General features: G+C 38.1%; 1 protein-coding gene across 1 annotated transcript; it reads left to right on the top strand.

The window, feature by feature from the left end:
* The first annotated feature begins 9,106 nt into the window (after positions 1-9,106).
* LOC100660303 (stromelysin-1) lies at positions 9,107-19,238 on the top strand. The gene is made up of 10 exons (XM_003415604.4): positions 9,107-9,291; positions 10,061-10,305; positions 10,404-10,552; positions 10,708-10,833; positions 12,964-13,128; positions 13,295-13,439; positions 14,323-14,456; positions 15,249-15,408; positions 17,465-17,568; positions 18,830-19,238. The coding sequence occupies exons 1-10, from the start codon at positions 9,187-9,189 to the stop codon at positions 18,928-18,930; spliced, it is 1,434 nt and encodes a 477-aa protein (XP_003415652.2). The 5' UTR covers positions 9,107-9,186; the 3' UTR covers positions 18,931-19,238.
* The last annotated feature ends 258 nt before the right edge of the window (positions 19,239-19,496 follow it).

Below are 19,496 nucleotides of genomic sequence, written 5' to 3'. Positions count from 1 at the left end.
AAGGTCAGGCAGAAGGCTGCTGGGTCATGGGGTTCTGGGAGCTGGCAAATCCTGAGATCTGCAGGTCAGGCAGAAGGCTGCTGGGTCACGGGGTTGTGGGATCTGGCACATCCCAAGATCTGTAGGCTGCTGGCTCATGTTCCAAGAACCAGAGGTCTGAGGATGATGAATCAGATGCAAGATCCAGAGAGAGTGAGCTTTGCTAGAACATCCATACACATTGGATGCAGCCCATGTCCCCATGGAAACTGGCCTTTCAACTGATTGACTGCTTGCATCAGATCACAAAATGGAGGATGACTGCATACTATCTGTCAAACCACTGAGAATCATGGCCTAGCCAAGTTGACACATAACTTTAACCATCACATCATCCTTAAGAAACATTCACAGGAAACTGGATGCTGATCTTCAAAAGAAAATTTAATGGTACCTGGTGTCATGGATTGAATTATGTCCCACCCAAAATGTGTGTATTAACTTGGTTAGGCCATGATTCCCAGTATTCTGTGGTTGTGGTTGTCCTCCATTTTGTGATTGTGATTTTATATTAAAGAGGATTAGGGTGGGATTGCAACACCCTTACCAGGTCACATTCCTGACCCAATATAAAGGGAGTTTCCCTGGGGTGTGGTCTGCACCAACTTTTATCTCTCAAGAGATTGAAATAAGCAGAGAGTTGGGGACCTCATATCACCAAGAAAGCAGTGCTGGGAGCACAGCGTGCCCTTTGGACCTGAGGTTCCTGCACTGAGATGCTTCCAGACCAACAGAAGACTGACGTATTACAAGGACCTTCCCCCAGAGCTGACAGAGACAGGAAGCCTCCTGGAGCTGATGTCCTGAATTTGGACTTGTAGCCTACTAGACAATGAGACAATAAATTTCTCTTTGTTAAAGCCATCCACTTGTGGTATTTCTGTTATAGCAGCACTAGATGACTGAGACAGAATTGGTTAAGTTGTGTTTGGACTTAGGTAATTCAGGAAGAAATGGCTTCTCTTAAATGATGACTAAATTGGAATAAAAACCCAGCATACACCTTTCACTCTCAAGAGCTACAGTGTTAGCCATGTTCTAGGCACTGTCACAAGCGCTGTACAAAAAAAACCAAAAAATTAACTCAGTCCTCATTACAAACATGAGGTAAGTACTGTCATTGTCATTTTACAAATGAGGAAACCAAGGTACAGAGAGGTAAGCTGACTGGCCCAAGTTCACGCAGCCTTGGAACCATGAATCGAAGCCAGGCAGCCTGACTCCAGAGCTTGTTCTTAACCACCACAAAATTTTGTCTTTCATATTTATATACATATATATATATATAAAGTATACACATATAAACTAAATTGATAACTTTTGGCACTTCACTCTATACTGCTTTGCATTTTTACAATTGAAAAGTCTTTAAGATGTCGTAAGAGTTCTGTGTATGTCCAGTCTGAGGAATATCATTTTGCTGTGGGAAATGAAGGAATGGTTTCTCACCTGGGACTATATTAGGCCTTTTCTAGGGTTTGTGGTATTAGCCTTAAATGAAGTTTCCTTAACTTGTGGATTGCTCAAGAATTAGTACAGATAGCCCCCCAATTTATGATGGGGTTCTGTTTTGATCATTATGATGACTCCTTCATAGGTCAATTCTGAGGTATGTAGAATGCCTTTTTTTTTTAAGTTTTCATTATTATTAGCTTTTATTATCAATATCCTTGTAAATCTATCTTTGAACATCCGTGAGTGAACATCTGAGAATGATAACAACAAATTATGTGCCGCAGCAGTTTATGTAGTACATATTACTAACGCTGCTACCTTATACCAAGATCCTCTTGATATAAGAATTTACTCTTGGGAAATTTTCTTTTTTTGCATTTTTTTTCTTGGCTAGTTACCCATTCATCCTCAATCTGGCTTCAGTTTACTGTGTGTGCAAGAGCACATCTGGATGCACACACATGTAGGGGGACTCGAGAAGCCCTGGAGATTTCCATTACCTCCCATAAACCCAGCAATGCAATGAAAAATAGATTTTATTACACCTGCAGCTGTTTTATAGTCAAAGGGCCCTTTGAAAAATACCGTTCAATACAGTGCAGAAAGTGAAGGTGTGGTTTGTTTCTTGACCTGTCGTAAATATCTTGGAAGGCAGAGTTCCGGGCAGTGGCTGGTAAAGTCTACGATGTTGATAAATTAGAAAATCTGCTCTGTGCCTCACTGTGTGATTTTAGGGAAGTTAGTTGACCTCTTTGAATCTCAAGGAAAATAATATTCACCTCTTAGTCGGAATCAGCTTGACGGCAATGGTTTTTTTTTGGTATTAAGCTTGTTCTGAGGTTAAAGATAAGTGAATTCCTTGGCATTTTGCAGGTACTCAACTGAAGCTTGTTTTTTCCCATTCTAACTTTCCTTGACTCCAGATTTCCCATTTGTGCTGCTCTCTTCCCACGCAGAAGCGTTTACATCCCGATAACCGCTATGAGCTACAGAACAGAGAGAGACCACTGGGTCTGTTTTTCCATTTTCTCCGTATTTTCTTCATTCCTGACTTCTAAAGACCACACCAAGTTGAAAATACTGTCACCTAATTTTTTTTTGCCATCACCTTAAATTTCTACTTGTTATGCATAATATTGGAGCCCTGGTGGCACAGAGGTTAAGTGTCTGGCTGCTAATCAAAGGATTAGCAGCTTGAATCCACCAGTATTCCATGCAAACTCTATGGGGGAGTTCTGCTTTGCACTATAGGGTCCATGTGAGTTGGAATCGACTTGACAGCAATGGGTTTTAATGGGTTATGCATAACAATGCTCATTATGTGCCTAGAAATCGATACATAATTTCTGTTACATGTATCAAACTCAGAAGATAAACTTTTTTATTGCCGTTTTAAGAATGAAGAAATTGGGGCACAGAGAACATCAGCAATTTGTTTGGTGTCACAGAGCCAGTAATTGCAGAAATTAGGATTTTAACAGAGGGCTCTTTAACTCAGGACTCACGCTCTTTGCTGTGCCACTTTGATTCTGTTGGCTGATTATCTTTTAACCAGATTTTCTTTTAGTCATTTAGATTTTTTATTTATTCTTTGAACAAGTTTTTTTTTTTAGTGTTTACCACGCCTGAAGTTAATGCTGTTGTTATTGTCATGTGCCATTGAGCTGATTCCCGCTCATAGTGACCCTATAGAACAGAGTAGAAGCGTCCCATAGAGTTTCCTAGGCTGTAATCTTTACAAAAACAGATTGCCAGGTCTTTTCTCCTTTGGAATAACTAGGTGGATTCAAACTGCTGGCCTTTCAGTTAGCAGCTGAGCGCTTAACGGTTGCTTCACCGGGATTCCGTGCCTGATAATCTTTTAACTGACAAGGAGCATTGTCTGATCCTGTTTGGCCTGATTATTATGAGTGAAATGAAATGGCTAATAAATTATCGATGACAGCACAAATCCTGTCCATATTCTGTACTTTTTGGAGCAGTCAAATCAACAACATAAGAATATTTTAACAGAGATGTGAATATAATTATATTTTGAGGAGAAGTTTTTCCACTTATGCTCTAAATTCATGACTTTGAACAGCATGTTCCCATCTCATAATTGAATAACATGTGACTTCCAAAAGAAAGAATTGTGAAACGTGGATCGGGCCACAGAAGTATTGGATTGTGTATATATGCTCAGAACCATAGAGTTGAATTTTGTTGACAAACACTTAGGAATTCAAGACGAGCAATGCTGATTTTTCCAAGAATGGGAACACTGACCAAACTTTGTGAGTGAGGAGGCTCTGTGTGTTTTTGACTCTTAGTAACACATGGTGACTACTCATAGATGCGTGTCCTAAGTGGGTCACATCTGGGCAGCACAAGTGGAGGATGATAAACTTGAAAGACTAAGCTTTAAAAAAAAAGGGGCGGGGAGGAAGCCAGAAGATCAGAAAGCAATGAGAAGTACCCCCAAAACTCTGAAGACTAGCTATCAGACAGACACTGGGTTAAGAGACATTCAGAGTTCAGTTTTCAAGCATGTAAAAATTTGAGAGAAAAAATTTGTGGGAAACCTTAAGTCCAGGCAAAAAGAATGGGGGGCAGGGGCAGGGGGGAGGTGGTGGGGAGCAGTGGCAGTTAGTCTACAGACACTGCCATGTCTTTTTTGTTTGTTCTGGTTTTGATTGGACAATGCTTGTCCCACTTCTGTTGCTTACTGTCTATGCGGGCTTGAACAAACATTTTCCCTTTTCAGAGTCTCGGTTTTCTCATCTGTGAAGTGGGGATACTAATGCTTACCTTGAAATGTGACTGGGAAGATTAGAAACATTACACGTATAATGTGTTAGGCACGCAGTAGATGATCAGTATATAGGCAGCCTCCAGGTTATGAACGACATCCATTCCTAAGTGTGTTTAAGCCGAATTTGTAGGTAAGTAGGTAAGTCGGAGAAGCCCTGGTGGTGCAATGGTTAAAGCACTTGGCTGCTAACCAAAAGGGCAGCGGTTTAAACCCAACAGCTGTTCCACAGGACAAGGAGGTGGTAGTCTGCTTCCATAAAGATTACCGCCTTGGAAACACTGTGGGGCAGTGCTACTCTGTCCTATAGGGTTGCTATGAGTTGGAATTGATTTGACAGCAACAGGTTTGGCGTGGTTTTTGGTTTAGTGCAAAAAAAGGCTCAAAGCCTTTTCAATGACTTAAAGGCTGTGCTTGCAGCAAGTGAAGGTGACGTGATGAAATTGTTGTGAGTGGGATTTTGTTCACTTGTTTCAAAGTGAGGGCAAATTTACATAATATTAAAGGGCAAGTACCAATTGTCCATAAATCGGCCTTTCATAACCTGGGGACTGCCTGTATAGTAGTCTTCTCTTTTCTTAAAGGACACACATATATATGTATTTGTCTAACTACATTAAAAAAACTACATTACACACTCTAAAAAGACTCAGGGCTTATTTAAAACTATGTAAGTTTGGAGCCCTGGAGCACAGTGGTTAAGAGCTCAGCTACTAACCAAAAGGTCGGTAGTTTGAATCCACCAGCCACCCCTTTGGTTTTTTTGTTTTGTTTTAATATAAGCTCAGAACCTCGGTTTTAATGGACAGTAAACTGGCATACCAACACTAGCTCTGTGGGAGCATAAGTTAGCTCTGCTCTGGAATATATCCAGCCCTAATTATAACTGTTACTACAACACAAACTTTGATTCTATCATTCTTACATAAAGTGACCCATTGAAAGAATGTGTCAACACTAACAAAATCATGACTCAAAAGAAGATAAGGCATCTGACGGGGGAATGAGCATTACCAGACACAGATGTTTGAGCAAAATGTGAAGAAACTGAACCTCCAGAATAAAGCATAAATGAAGGCCCAGATTTAAGGAAAAAAAAATGTCAATACATATCAAAACAGTTGCAGCAGTTTTTCTGGGAACTGCCAGACAGGGATACAACCCTGACACACACCTTTCCTGATTTTAAACCAGGCAGTATCTCCTTGTTCTGTTTGAATGACTGCCTCTTGGTCTGTGTACAGGTTCTACACGAGCACAATTCTGGAATTCTCATTCTTCGAAATGTTATCCATAATTTGCTATGATCCATACAGAGTTGAAGAACTTACTGATGAAGAGTACTGGGCTACTAGGCACTGAAGGAAATTTTCCCAATGCTGTGCTAAAGCACATGAAAAGAGAAGAAAAAATTATAACATTGAAAGCAAGACTGATTGTTTTAGAGTGAATTTTTCTACTGTCTATAAAGACAGTGAAGCTGGATTGAAATAAATATTTGGAGGCTTATCTGTGTTTTGTGTTATGAAAATTCAGCAAACACTGGCCATCTAAAAGAGCTAGAAAGATAATTTTCTCCTTACCTGTCTGCTCGGAGACCCAGGACCTTATCTTCCTATTAGCTAGAAAATATTGCGTCCCCTTCTCTATCGCGTGGATCTTAATTTTGAAAAAGAGAGAAAAATTATAACCCTAGAGTTTCATGCCCAACCAAAATATCTTCCACAGGAGAGGCTAACAGAAGGCATGCTCAGACATGCAAGAATCAATAAATTTCACTCCTAAATCATTCTTGGAAAAAAAAAATTACATGAAAGCATACAATTGTCAATTGAAAGTCGACTCAAAACTAACAATTCCAGAAGGGGTATGTCAGGATTTAAAAGGCCCAACAGAACTGCCGTTACCAAGTTTATTTGACAAAGTCACTTGTCTGCTTGAATGATGGTTTGTCAGATGGATTTTGTGACCTAAGGTGAAGATCGGTCCATAGGGCTTCTCACTCCTGTTCCCCTTCTGCTTCCACTCCAGTCTTCATATAAAAAAAGAAAGTATTTACCTTACAATCAAATGGAATATCCTGTCTTGGAGAACCGTTGAACATCGTATTTGATACTATACCGTTTGCACAATTGAAATACTTATGCTATGATTATGGCAAAATGTTCTCGTTCCCTCTGGAAAATCAGAGTTACATGGAACCACGCAAAGGCTATTGTCATTGCCAAGGAATCTGAATGATAGATTTTGACATTTTTGTGGTTAGAGCTCGGCTGCTAACCAAAAGGTCAGCAGTTTGAATCCACCAGTTGCTCCTTGGAAACCCTATGGGGCAGTTCTACTCTGTTCTACAGGGTTGCTATGAGTCCAAACCAATTTGACAGCTACAGGTTTGGGTTTTTTGGGTTTTTTTTAATGAAGTGATCAGAGTCCTTATGCTTTTTATAAACGAAAACAAGACTGAGCCATCCACTTGCAGATATTGTCTGTCCCTAATCCCCTCTTCCATTCTAGTTCTTCTTCCAACTAGATAGTTTGAAAGTCTGTGAAAAATAAGCATAAAAATCAGCATCTATAGTCTGATTTCAACTATGAAAAACATGAAGAAACCTATAAACAATATTTTTTTATCCTACAATTCTGATGAAATACATTGCCTTGTTAGTGCTTTTCTCTGGCTGATAGGATTCAGAATTGTAAAAAAAAAAAAAAAAAGTACATATATATATATATATACATAAAATTTTACAAATTTCAAGAGATCATCAGGATGTAAAAAAAAGCGCACACAGTTTAAAATAAGAAAATACAGCAAAAGTGCTAAGAGTAGCTTTTCCCTGATATGACTGGAAATGATTTCTTTTCTTTCTACTTTTTCAAGTTTTCTAAATTTTCTATAATGGGCATATTAGAAAAAAACAAAACAAAACTTTATTCAGAATCATGACTCTCCACACTACCAACAGAATAAACTCTAAACACTTTATCTAATGGCCTTCCAATGACTGGGCTTCAATCTATCTTCCCACAACCTTATTTTTCATTACCACTCTCCAAACATCTTGTACTTCAGTAAAAAATCAACTCTTTGCCTTTTTCTGTATAGATCTTAAGCTTTCTTGACTCTGCATCGTAATTATTCTGTTCTGGTATTTACCTTCCTGTCCAAATCTTTCTAGGCTCCACCTACCAGCTATTTTATCCCCGAGCTTTTTCTAAACACCTTTTCCTCTGCTTAATTCTTATACAACTTCTCACTTCATTCCTTGTAGACTTAGTTGCACTGGAATCTTCTCCCCTACTAGATTATAACCAACTAATCTGCTTGCCTTCCTTCCTTTTTTAAAATAGCTACTTTGACCACTTGTTCTCTAAGGGTTCCTTTTGATTTTTATCTCCAAACCTACAATCTCAGTCTGAGTATTCTGAAACATGTAAAACTAAGACACTGGATAAAGGAGTGTTTATCTGAAAGAATGATTGTATTAACCAGAAGAAGGGTTTCTATGAGTCAGAATCAACTCCATGGCAACAGGTTAGGTTTTAGAGGTAGTAAGGATCATGGATTATCTTGTCTGATGTCAGGGAAAATCATGATAGATAGATATGAAAAGTTATCAGATAGGATATTACTTCGATTAACTGCCAGCTTTTGAATCCAAATTTGGATCAGGCTAAATTAAAGTTTAATTAAAAGTTCCTGGATCCCTGAGATACCAGATTTATAAACACCAGCTACTATCTATCTCTTGTATATAATTAGCCATATAACAAATGACTGGTCTGTGGAAACTATTTTCATTTCTGAGCTGAAAAAGTCAAATTTTTTTTTGTACTGTTCACAACTAGAAGTATAGAATAAAAGTGTAGAAGATAAAGACCGAGGAGCATTTCAGTCCAGTGAGTGACGTAATTTATGCCAATTCTGCAAGCATTTATGGAGCACCTGTTTTGAGTCTATTATCCCTTAATAAATTGGGTACAGAATTAAAACCAACCATGAGAGAATAGATACACTTCCTTCTTTTTCACAGACTCTCTTTATTCTATCCTGCCCCTAAACTTTTCCTCCTCAAGGACTTGCAAATCCAACCAGAAATTAATAGTAGGTATTTCTCTTTTTTTTTTTTTCCTCTGGGTGGCACAAAAGATTAACTGCAAGGCTGTAAAAGTTGGCAGTTCGAACCCACCCAGAAGGATCTGGGAAGAAAGGGGCGGCTATCTGCTTCTAAAAGGTTTCAGTCATGAAAACCCTATACAGCACAGTTCTACTGTGCAATAACGGGGTGTCCACGAGTTGGAAGTGGCTTGTTGTCAACTGATATTTGGAAGCAAAGACACAAAAAATGAATTCTCCCTTCCAATTTTCTTCTAGATACAGACTATAGCTACATATGCATGGCATTTCATTTCTTTATATCTTGTCATATTACATTTTATTCTAAAATATGTTCTTAAAGTATAACTGCATTTGAAAGTTCTGCTCAATTTTAACTTTTTGTTAAGTCAGCCCGCTTCTCCTCAAAAACACACAAGCATGAATTGTCTAGTAAATTCCGGTCCATTTTCTTTACAGAGTTTTTAAGGAAAAATGTCCCAGTTTTCTCCTTTACCAAAACAGGAAGTATTTCCTGGCCATTAATCACTGTTTCGCTTTGTAAAATTGGAAGGTTGAGAGAAATTAGTAAATTAGGTTGTATCACTCTACTTTGAGTTTGGAATTTCTGGAAATAGTCCTGTTGGACCATTTCCATTTGGATGAAAGAAATCATGAGTCAAGCTGTGAGTGTTTTGAACAAATCCTGTCACCCTATAAAAGTTGGGCTCTGGAGGGTGGACCTAGAAAGAGGTAGTCAGAGCATAAGGAGTTCTTCAAGTAGAGCTGAGTAAAGCCGGTGGAAATGAAGAATCTTCCAATCCTTGTGCTTCTGTGCGTGGCAGCTTGCTCAGCTTACCCTCTGGAACAAACAGCAAAGAATAAGGACACCAGCATGGATCTTGTTCAGGTAATTAATGGAGGTATCCATCCCACCCACTGGTAGGGACAAGTAGGGAGACCCTCCTTGCCTACTACTCTTACTAGAACGATTGGAACTTACTGTGTAGAAACAGTTCAGGGACAGAAAGTTGTAAAGTATTAGATGTGGAAAGAGTCTCAGTATCACATCATTCAGGCTCCTCTTTTTATGTGGGAAGAAACAAAGGACCAGAAATGTGAGGTTTTTTCTTGAGATCACGCAACACTGTCGTAGCAGCAGCATTAGGACTTGAAGTACTTAAAGGGCAAGTGGAGCACAATGAAGTATGCCCTGTGTTGGAACTTTTTTAGATATTTTGATTCAATGTCATTTTAACTAAATATTTATATTGCTCATGTCATGTTTAGACAAAAGGATTTTGCCAACTTTTTTCTTAAGCCAGACCCTTGTGGGTAGTATAAAGTGGGAAATTGAATAATTTTATCCAGAGTATACAGTTAGGCCAAAAGAGGTTTGTTTGTTTTGTTTTTCTTCTTTAAGTGAACCAGATGTTATTTCAATTTTTCACTTCTCTGCCATTGCTTTGGTACCAAACTAAATTGCAGAGGTATTTAGTTACAAAGACAAAGCAAAGAGAAGGGGGAGGCTTTAAGAAGTAAACAAACATACCATTTATTTTTATCTCAGCAAACTAGAGGAATACTTCAAATACATTAAGAAATGTGAGCAAGTGTAAAAAATTATTATAAATAGATAAAAATCATAAGATTGACCTAAGAACTAATTATTCCTATAGCAATACCTGGAAAACTACTACAACCTTGCAAAAGATGCAAAACAGTTTGTAAGAAGAAAGGACAGCAGCCCTGTGGTTAAAAAAATTCAAGAAATGCAGAAGTTCCTTGGGTTGGAGGTGACGGGGAAGCTGGACTCCAACACCCTGGAGATGATGCGCAAGCCCAGATGTGGAGTCCCCGATGTCGGTCAATTCACTACCTTTCCTGGCTCACCAAAGTGGAGGAAGACTCACCTTACTTACAGGTAATTTTTACTTATAGGTTTTCACATAAGATTATAAGATTATACTCTGTAAATTACAGTCACAGAAGAAAATGCTACCTTCTATTTTTCTTTTACAGGATTGTGAATTATACACTGGATCTGCCAAGAGATGCTGTTGATGCCGCCATTGAGAAAGCTCTGAAAGTCTGGGAGGAGGTGACTCCTCTCACATTCTCCAGGAATAATGAAGGAGAGGCTGACATAATGATCTCCTTTGCTGTTAGAGGTAATTAAAAGTAACCAACCAACAAAACAAAACAATCCAAAAAACATGAAATATATTCATTGATCTGGTGGTGTTTTATTTGAAAAGCCTAAAAAGAGATACTAATTACCTATCTTTCCAATTTAAAAAAAAAAAAAAAAATTTTTCTCTATTAGAACATGGAGATTTTATCCCTTTTGATGGACCTGGAAAAGTTCTGGCTCATGCCTATGCCCCTGGCCCAGGGCTTAATGGAGATGCTCACTTCGATGATGATGAACAATGGACAGAGGATAAAAGAGGTAAGTTAAGCTTCTCTCATAATGACTTTGGTGCTAATTTCCTTCTATATTTGGAAAACTCTTAGTATCGAAGAATGTTCAAGAAATGAGCATTAATCAACGTTGAAAACTTTTCTAGTTTTTTAAAGGTTTATTCCTTGCCTTGGTAAGTACAATGTAAGAAAAATAACTGTGGATCTTGTGGGATCTTCAGTCCATTATTATTAAGATCGAATTCTCATTATACCACATTTCAGATATCCAAGGGATAGTTTATTGCATTAAATCTACACTGACCATAAAACATGCCCTCAGCGGTGTTTATATATTTTCCCCCATTCACATCTTTCTTCTTCAAAACAGAAATCAGAATTAAATTGGAGACATTGAGGTTCTCGGTTATTCTGGCTAAGTCAACATTTTACTGCCTCAAGTTTAGGAAGAGTTTTCATGAACTTGTTCTGAAGGAAATAAAAAAAAAAATAATACAATGTCCACACTGTTTAGGTGGAAGAATATTTCTTGGTTCAAAGCTATATTACATACTTTAAGAAATGACTTCCAAAGTTTCAGACAATCTGCTGAACCGAATAGTATTGCTTCTAAGATTTGGCTGGGCTTTATAATGAAAATGCAAACAGAATTTCTGCAGAGAGTACAAATGTGAGGTTAATGCTAGATACAATTCTTGGTTTGATTTAATTAACCTCTTCCTGCGAAGTCTCAAATGAGACCTTTCCTGGGGTCACGAGTTAGACAAATAACTTTTCCAGAGGTAGATTTACTTGTTATGTTACTTATGTCAATCATAATTACCTAATGCCTTCCAATTTCTATATATTTTTAAATAATATGAATAAAAATATCTGAATACAGCCAGCATTTATGTGATCAAAATCTCTTTTCTGACAAATCCTAGATATGATTGGGCATTTATATTTTAAACTAATTTTTCAAATCCTGTGATATCTATATTTATTAATTATTTTGACTCAATATGTATTAAATAATGATGATTAGACAGAAAAATTATGCAGGCAATATTTCAATGGAAAATAACAGGAGTATGCTTTTCTGAGAATTTCAGAACTGAAATGAATCAACTGTGATTCATTTAACTGAGACCATAACCAGCAAATATTACTACATTGAGACAGTGTTTAGATTTTTTAATTTTCAATGACAAATGAAGAGAAATATTTATTGATTTTTTAAACAGTTGGGTCCACTACACTTCTGAACAGAAGAAAAGACACCTGGTTCTTGTGAAGTTAATAGACTCTAATGCTTTTTTTTTTTTTTAATGCTAGCGGTGGGTAGGGATGGGAGATTGGGTGGTGGCAAGGAGTTAAATATAGTGTTATGGATTGGATTGTGTCCCCCCAAAATATGTGTTGTAAATCCTAACCTCTATGCCTGTGGTCACAATCTCATTTAGGAAGGGGTTGTCTTTGTTATGTTAATTAGGAAGGATCAGTGTAGGGTGTTTCTTGAGTCACTCTTTTTTGAGCTATTAAAGAGATTAAACAAGTGAATAGAGCAGAGTTGGGAGAAGAGAGATGCCAAGCCACATGAAGATTGTCTAGGAGCAGAAGCTCAAAAGAGACAAGGACCTTCTTTCAGGGCCAACAGAGAGAAAGCCTTCCACTAGTGACAGCACCCTGAATTCAAACTTGTAACCCCCTAAACTGAAAAAATCAATACGTGTTTATTAAAGCCGTCTACTTGTGGTGTTTCTGTTATAGCAGTGCTAGATAGCTAAGACATGTAGCTAGACACTTTGTCTCAAAGATTGATTTCAAGTATGAGCCTTAAAAAACACTTGGCTTTTCCTGGGTGGTACAAAGAGTTAATGTACTTGGCTGCTAGTCAAGAGGTTGGAGGTTCAAGTCCACCCAGAGGCTGGCTCCTTGGAAGAAAGGCCTGGTGATCTACTTCCAAAAAATCAGCCATCGAAACCCTGTGAAGCACAGTTCTACCCTGACACACATGAGGTCATCATAAATAGAGGTGACCCAATGGCAACTGTTTTTTTCTTTTTTCTTCCAATGAAGTGTGTATTAAGGCATAAAAGACTTGATATATAGCTGACTTGTGTTATGTACATGTATTTAAAGAATAAATAATTGTTATCTATGATTTCTCAAACAGGGACCAATTTATTCCTTGTGGCTGGGCATGAAATCGGCCATTCCCTGGGTCTCTTTCACTCGACCAACCCTGAAGCTTTGATGTACCCAGTCTACAACCCACTCACAGACCTGGCCCGATTCCACCTTTCTCAAGATGATGTGAATGGCATTCAGGCCCTCTATGGTGAGTGACACTGGAAAATTAGGCATTGTAGCTCTGCAGGAAAATTTTACAATGACAGTCTTCATGAAACTTGGAAATGCTACATAAGATTTCAACTCAAAGCACTGTAGTTGACAGAGCATCACATTTCTCCTAAGGTTTGCATCCTTGCATCTCTTCCCTTTAGGACCTCCCCCTGCCTCCCCTAAGGAACCTGCGGTGCCCACAGAGCCCACCCCTGCAGCGCCTGAGACACCAGACATGTGTGGCCCTGACTTGTCCTTCGACGCAGTCAGCACCCTCAGGGGAGAAATGCTGTTCTTCAAAGGCAGGTGAGACTGGAAAACTATTTTTCCTATCTATCCTTTTGATTTACAATGCTTAGAGAGGAGAACAAATAGAAACTGTTAAAGATTTTAAAACATTTAAAGCAAAAATGTTTCCTCTGAGCTTTGAAATCATTCAGATCTGATTCCACCCTTTCCACACTTTCCTAAATAGTCGAGTTCAATTTTTGAAAACTGAGACAGGACAATTTGATACTTCTCCTCTAATTTTTCCTGAAGGTAGTAAGTCACAGTTACTTTTCAAAAAACACAAGTAGGTCTTCAGTATAGGAATTTTTATCTGTATCCCCTTCAGAAATGATGCCAGGGTATTACATTTAATCAATTTGTTTACTTAGTGCTGGATAAATATGCACATAATAAAATATTCGAACTGCAATAAAGGGGAAAAAAGTTCAAAGCAAATCTCCTTCATATTATTGTCTCGCCATTCCCCATTTCTCCCAAATTCTTCCATAGTCAAGGACTCTTGTATATCTGCCCACAATTGTTCTCTGCATATATAAGAATCTACTTACACAGCACACACACATATGCATACATTTGCCTATCTTCCTGAAAAATGTAATGATGGTATAATAAACACACTGTTTTGTATGCATTGCAAGTATTTAAAACTTACAATTGGTTAATTAATCTGCATTGTAGGATAACTTTGCTTTCATAGAAGGCATCATTCTGGAACCCTGTGCTGGGCAGTCCATTACAGGCTTCTGAAGAAAAGAGAAAACTGTTTGCTCTTTAGCAATATACATGATTTCTCAGACTGTTAGGGAGCCTCAAAGATGAGGGAGTGGGGGAAGATAAGTGAGGCATAACAGTGAGGAAACTATATTAAAGGCAAAAATTTCTTTTTATACTATTTCAGGCATTTTTGGCGCAAATCCCATGGGACAGTAGAAGCTGGATTTTATTTGATCTCTTCATTTTGGCCATCTCTTCCTTCAGGAGTAGATGCTGCACTTGAAGTTACTAGCAAGGATACTGTTTTCGTTTTTAAAGGTCCTATTATATTTTTATTATACAATATTTTCTTTAACTTGGGGAAATAAACCCTCTCACTAGAAAATTGAACAGTACTTTAATTTTCTCTTCTATATTAAATTTTGACTACTTTATTACCCTAAGGTAATAAAGGTAATAAAGAAATGACCAGGACTGGAATTATTGTATTTATATTTTACAATTGATAAAAAAAAGAACACAAAAAGATAAACTGCCCAGAGTTGTAAACGTCTTCATTTTATCTTTGTTCATTCAAACTGCAAATTTTTGTTAAACATATACTAGGAGCTGGTGGCTTAATCTAAAATGTCGGCTTCCTCTTTAGTACAAAAATCGGATGTGCTAAAATGCATTTATGAAACCAAATGGCTTAATTGTTAAAAGCTTAGTGTGATTCTGAATTATTATTTTTTAATAATTTATTTTATTTTGTTGTCATCGTTAGAAATATACAGAGCAGAACATACACCAATTCAACAATTTCTACATGTATTATTCAGTGACATTGGTCATTTTCTTCAATTGTGCAATTATTCTCACCCTCCTTTTCTGAGTTGTTGCTCCCCCATTAACATGAACTCACTTCTCCCTAACCTTCCTATCTAACCTTTTGAGTTGCTGTTGTCAATTTGATCCCATATCTATAGATCTTAAAAACAGCATAATGCTCAAGGAAGACATTCTTTACTAATTAAGCTAAACTATTGTTTGGTTATCATCAGGGGTTATTTTTGGTTTAAGGTTTACAGATTATCTCAGGGTAATTTTTTTTTTTTCTTTTTTTAACAGGGAATCAGTTCTGGGCCATCAGAGGAAATGAAATACAAGCAGGTTATCCGAGAGCTATCCACACCCTGGGCTTTCCTCCAACCATAAGCAAAATTGATGCAGCTATTTATGATAAGAAAAAGAAGAAAACATACTTCTTTGTAAAGGACAAATACTGGAGGTAAGATGCTTTTTGTGGACTCTCAGGGAAAATACTCTCTTTCTGGACAAGAAATTTCCTCCTGCCTTGACCTCAGCCTCCCTCTTGCCAGGATAGGGCTTTAGACAGCCACAGCACAAAGCTTACTTTAAAACCTAGTGACGCCTCTGACTGGTCATCAACAAACTGGCTCTCCTGTTTTGAGTTCCAGGCACAATAAGCTGCAGCTTCCCCTCTGAGCTATAGCCCCTCCTGTCTGAAGCCTCCTTTTCTCCCTTCCACCAACCCAAATTCCACTTATCCTTCAGGGCTGGCTCAAGTCTTACCACCTCCATGAGGCCTCCCTGCTGGACTCCAAGCGCACTGGGCCCTTTTTGCTCTGAACCTTCAAGCCCTGAGTATCCAGGCAACAATTTAACATTCCTTTCCCATTGTGTTGTAGGTCTGTGCATGATGTCATTATGTGTTTGTCTAGTCTTCCCAACACTACTATATGATTCTCAGGGGTTTAGCCTGAACTCACCCATTCATGATTGCTGCTTGTGTAAAAGGAAGACAAGCAATAGCAGTCCAGTTTCATGGATAGAGCCCAGGACTCACAGAGGGGCTGATTCCTGGGCTCTCTGTCAAACTCTGAGACATCAGGGCATTCCAACCAAAGTCCTGCCAATGGCCAAAAAAGTGTTTACTGTGCTTTGCTTCTCAGCCCAATTCATTTTTCTAGGAGGCTGCCAGAGGAAACTGAGATGTACAAGGTGCGGAGGGCATATATTTATAGGCCAAGTATGAGAGAAAACTTGAAATTTGTATTTTATTTGTTTATTTTATTTATATTGTTGAGAATATACACTGCAAAACATATGCCGATTCAATAGTTTCTATATGTACATTCTAGTGACATTGATTACATTCTTTGAGTTGTGCATCTATTCTCACCCTCTTTTTATGAGTTGTTCCTCCCCCATTAAAATAAATTCAATGCCCACTAAGGTTCCTATCTAATCTTTTGAGTTGGTGTTATTTATTTGATCCCATATAGATAGTCCTTAGAAGAGCATCATGCTCAAGGCAGACATTTTTTTACTAGTTAAGCAAAACTGTTGATTGGTTTTAAGAACAGTTCAGGGGATATTTTTGTTTAAGGTTTAAATACAATTTCAGGAAAATAGCTTCAGGGGCTTACCTACCCTCCATGGCTCCAGAAAGGCTGGAGTCCATGATAATTTGAAATTCAGTTCTACATTTCTCCCCCTTTTGATCAAAGATTCTTCACTTAGTTTTTATACCTCATTTTACTAGTGGGAAATAAAACCTGCTCTTCATCTTTTGCTTTTACTTACATAGTCCCTCTCCTTTCCTAACAAATAAATTTCCTTGCATCCACCTTATTCACACATAAAAATATCCTCTTGCACTCATTTTTTGTCTGTCTATAGAATCTTTGATCAAAATGTTCAGTAATGGTAGCCAGGCACCATCCACTTCTTTTGGCCTCATGTCAAAGAAGGCAGTTGTTCAGGAAGGCAATTAGCCCCACATTCCATAGCCTCCTCCTATTCCTGACTCTCCGTCTTCCTTTGTTGCTCCAGATGAATGGAAGCCAATTGTGCCTTGGATGGCCATTTGCAAGCTTTTAAGACCCCAGACACTACATAACCAACTAGGAAATAGAACAGAAGCACTAAACATGGTATTAGGTCAATTAACTGGAATGTGAAATTTGTATTTTAGATGAACGATTCACTTCACTTTTTTGTGAGTGTATGTATTTCTTATACCCTCATGTCTTTGTGACAGACAGAAACTTAAGTTTCTTTCTGTACAGGCTTAAGAAATAAGATAGCAAGCAGCATCTGCTACAGCAGGTTGTTGCCCCTAATCCCAGTAGAAATACGGTTTAAGAGCTACGTTTGCAGAGCCATTAAAGTCACATATTTTTGTAGCATTGTACATGTTCGACATTTATTTGTACTACTGGCAAAGTTTGCTAGAATTCCACATAAAACCTAACAATTTATGGGTTTCAGTAACATAGCATCCAAGTAATGTTGAGCTGTATTTCTTTTACTTGGTGCAGTTTTGACGAAAAGAGACAGTCCTTGGAGCCAGAATTTCCCAGGCAAATAGCAGATGACTTTCCAGGAGTTGGCCCTACGGTTGATGCTGTTTTTGAAGCATTTGGTAAGCAGATACTTATTTTGTTGGCAATGGGGAAATTGAACAATCTATGGTATCAAATAAAAGAGGAGAATTGAAACCATTTTTTAAGTAACATTTTTTTAAGTTGTTCCCGCCTCCCTCCCCCAAATTCACAATTTAATCACTTTTGTACCAATTATATGGCTACACTATATAATTTTTTTTTATATAATAGGTTGTTTTGAATTTTAAAGATAATTACAACAAATCTCTGTTTTATGCATGCAGTGTTGCTTCTTCACATCTAGAGCTATTACCTTTTAGATCCCATGTGAAATCCCATCAAGTGTGAAGTGGGTTTAATAATGGCTGACTGGCTTTCTCGTTAGTTCCCAGGGAGACTTTCTTGTCTTCCCTGGGTAGTCAGTCACTGTTCAGACTGATCAGTCGTAAATATTTACCTTTCCATGTGCTCAAAGTTTTAACAACAGATATATATATCTGTATATATATATATATATATGTATGTATGTATACAGAACCCTGGTGGTGCAGTGTTTAAGAGCTTTGCTGCTAACCAAAAGTTTGGCAGTTTGAATCCACCAGCCACTCCTTAGAAACCCTATGGGTCAGTTCTACTGTGACCTATTGGGTTCCTATGAGTCGGAATTGACACAACAGCAACAGGTTTAACCGAGTTTTACATATGTGTGTATATATATATATATATATATATATACCTAATCAAAGACGGGCGGTGACGACTGATGATTTTTATTAAAGGTAATCTAGGCATCATGTTTACAGAGCAGTCAAAGGTCCTTAGATGTTTTGAAAGAATCACTATGCTTCTCTGAGGCCAGAAATGCCCCTCAGGCTGGAAAAGGTAGGGGAGAAAGAGCACAGGGAAGAAAGAAAATAAAAAGATTCATAGTTTCCAAACAAGAAGAGAATTTTATCTTATTGGAAGTGAATAACTTAATAATCAGGAGCCTGTCTTTGCTGTCAGAGCTGGCATTGAGTGCGGTCTCCATCATTTCCTTGCTGAATGACTTTAGGCCAACAGCTAAATCTGTCTAAACCTCAACTTGCTCATCTGTAAGATGGAGCTAGATATCCTTTCCTCAAAGGACTGTTGCAGAGATAAATGAGAAAATCATGTAAAATGCTTAGCATAGTCCCTGGCACAGAGTAAAACTATAAACACACTCTGTTTTAGTTAGCTGTTATTCTGAGTTTTCTGTGTTGCCAAATTTATCTGAAAAAAAAAAAAACTCACTATTTCCCTTGTCTGTGTTTGCAGGGTTTTTCTATTTCTTCAATGGATCTTCACAGTTTGAGTATGACCCCAATGCAAAGAAAGTGACACGTATTTTGAAGAGTAACAGCTGGTTTAATTGCTAGGAAAGATGCTTAGAAGGTACCACATGGGCATTTTAAATGAAGCTAATAATTTTTTCTCTAAATCTTTGTGAACTGGAATGGTTCATTTTCTCCTGCACATGCAGTAACTGGAGAACACGAGTGTGAACTGTGTGTCTTGCCAAGAGTCTTCACGTATTACAGGGCATTCAAACGGGCTGCTTAACTTCCCCTTTAGTCACATGGTGTCACCTTCCACAGGAGAAAGAGAAGCATTCACGTGCAATAGACAAGGGATTGTATCCACGTAGACTGTTTGCTTGTTATTTAATAAAGATATTCATCAGTTATTTTATTGTATTGTTTTTTGTCTGTTTCAAGAAGAATTCATTCTCACAACCCCAGGTGCTTTATGGACCAAGCAGTAGACAATTCAAGATGCTCTGCCGGTGGGGTGGCAGGATCAGGGTCTCCGTAGCTGGGGCCTCCCAGTGAGCTCAGCCAGAGGCTGCAGAGAGTCTACCACTTGCCCTCACATGCACTGTACAAACAGGTTGCTTATTTCTACCACCCAAACATAGTAGGTGCTCCTGACATACCCAAGGAGA

This window comes from Loxodonta africana, chromosome 7, assembly GCF_030014295.1.
Source record: "Loxodonta africana isolate mLoxAfr1 chromosome 7, mLoxAfr1.hap2, whole genome shotgun sequence".
Taxonomy (NCBI): Eukaryota; Metazoa; Chordata; class Mammalia; order Proboscidea; family Elephantidae; genus Loxodonta; species Loxodonta africana.
Note: the sequence above shows the minus strand (reverse complement) of the source record. Positions and strands in the feature narration are given on the sequence as shown.

Coding starts and splice junctions, on each gene's coding strand:
- LOC100660303 (XM_003415604.4), top strand. CDS start 9,187: ATGAAGAATCTTCCAATCCTTGTGCTTCTGTGCGTGGCAGCTTGCTCA. Junction 10,306..10,403: donor AAGACTCACCTTACTTACAG/GTAATTTTTACT, acceptor TTTCTTTTACAG/GATTGTGAATTATACACTGG. Junction 10,834..12,963: donor ATGGACAGAGGATAAAAGAG/GTAAGTTAAGCT, acceptor TTTCTCAAACAG/GGACCAATTTATTCCTTGTG.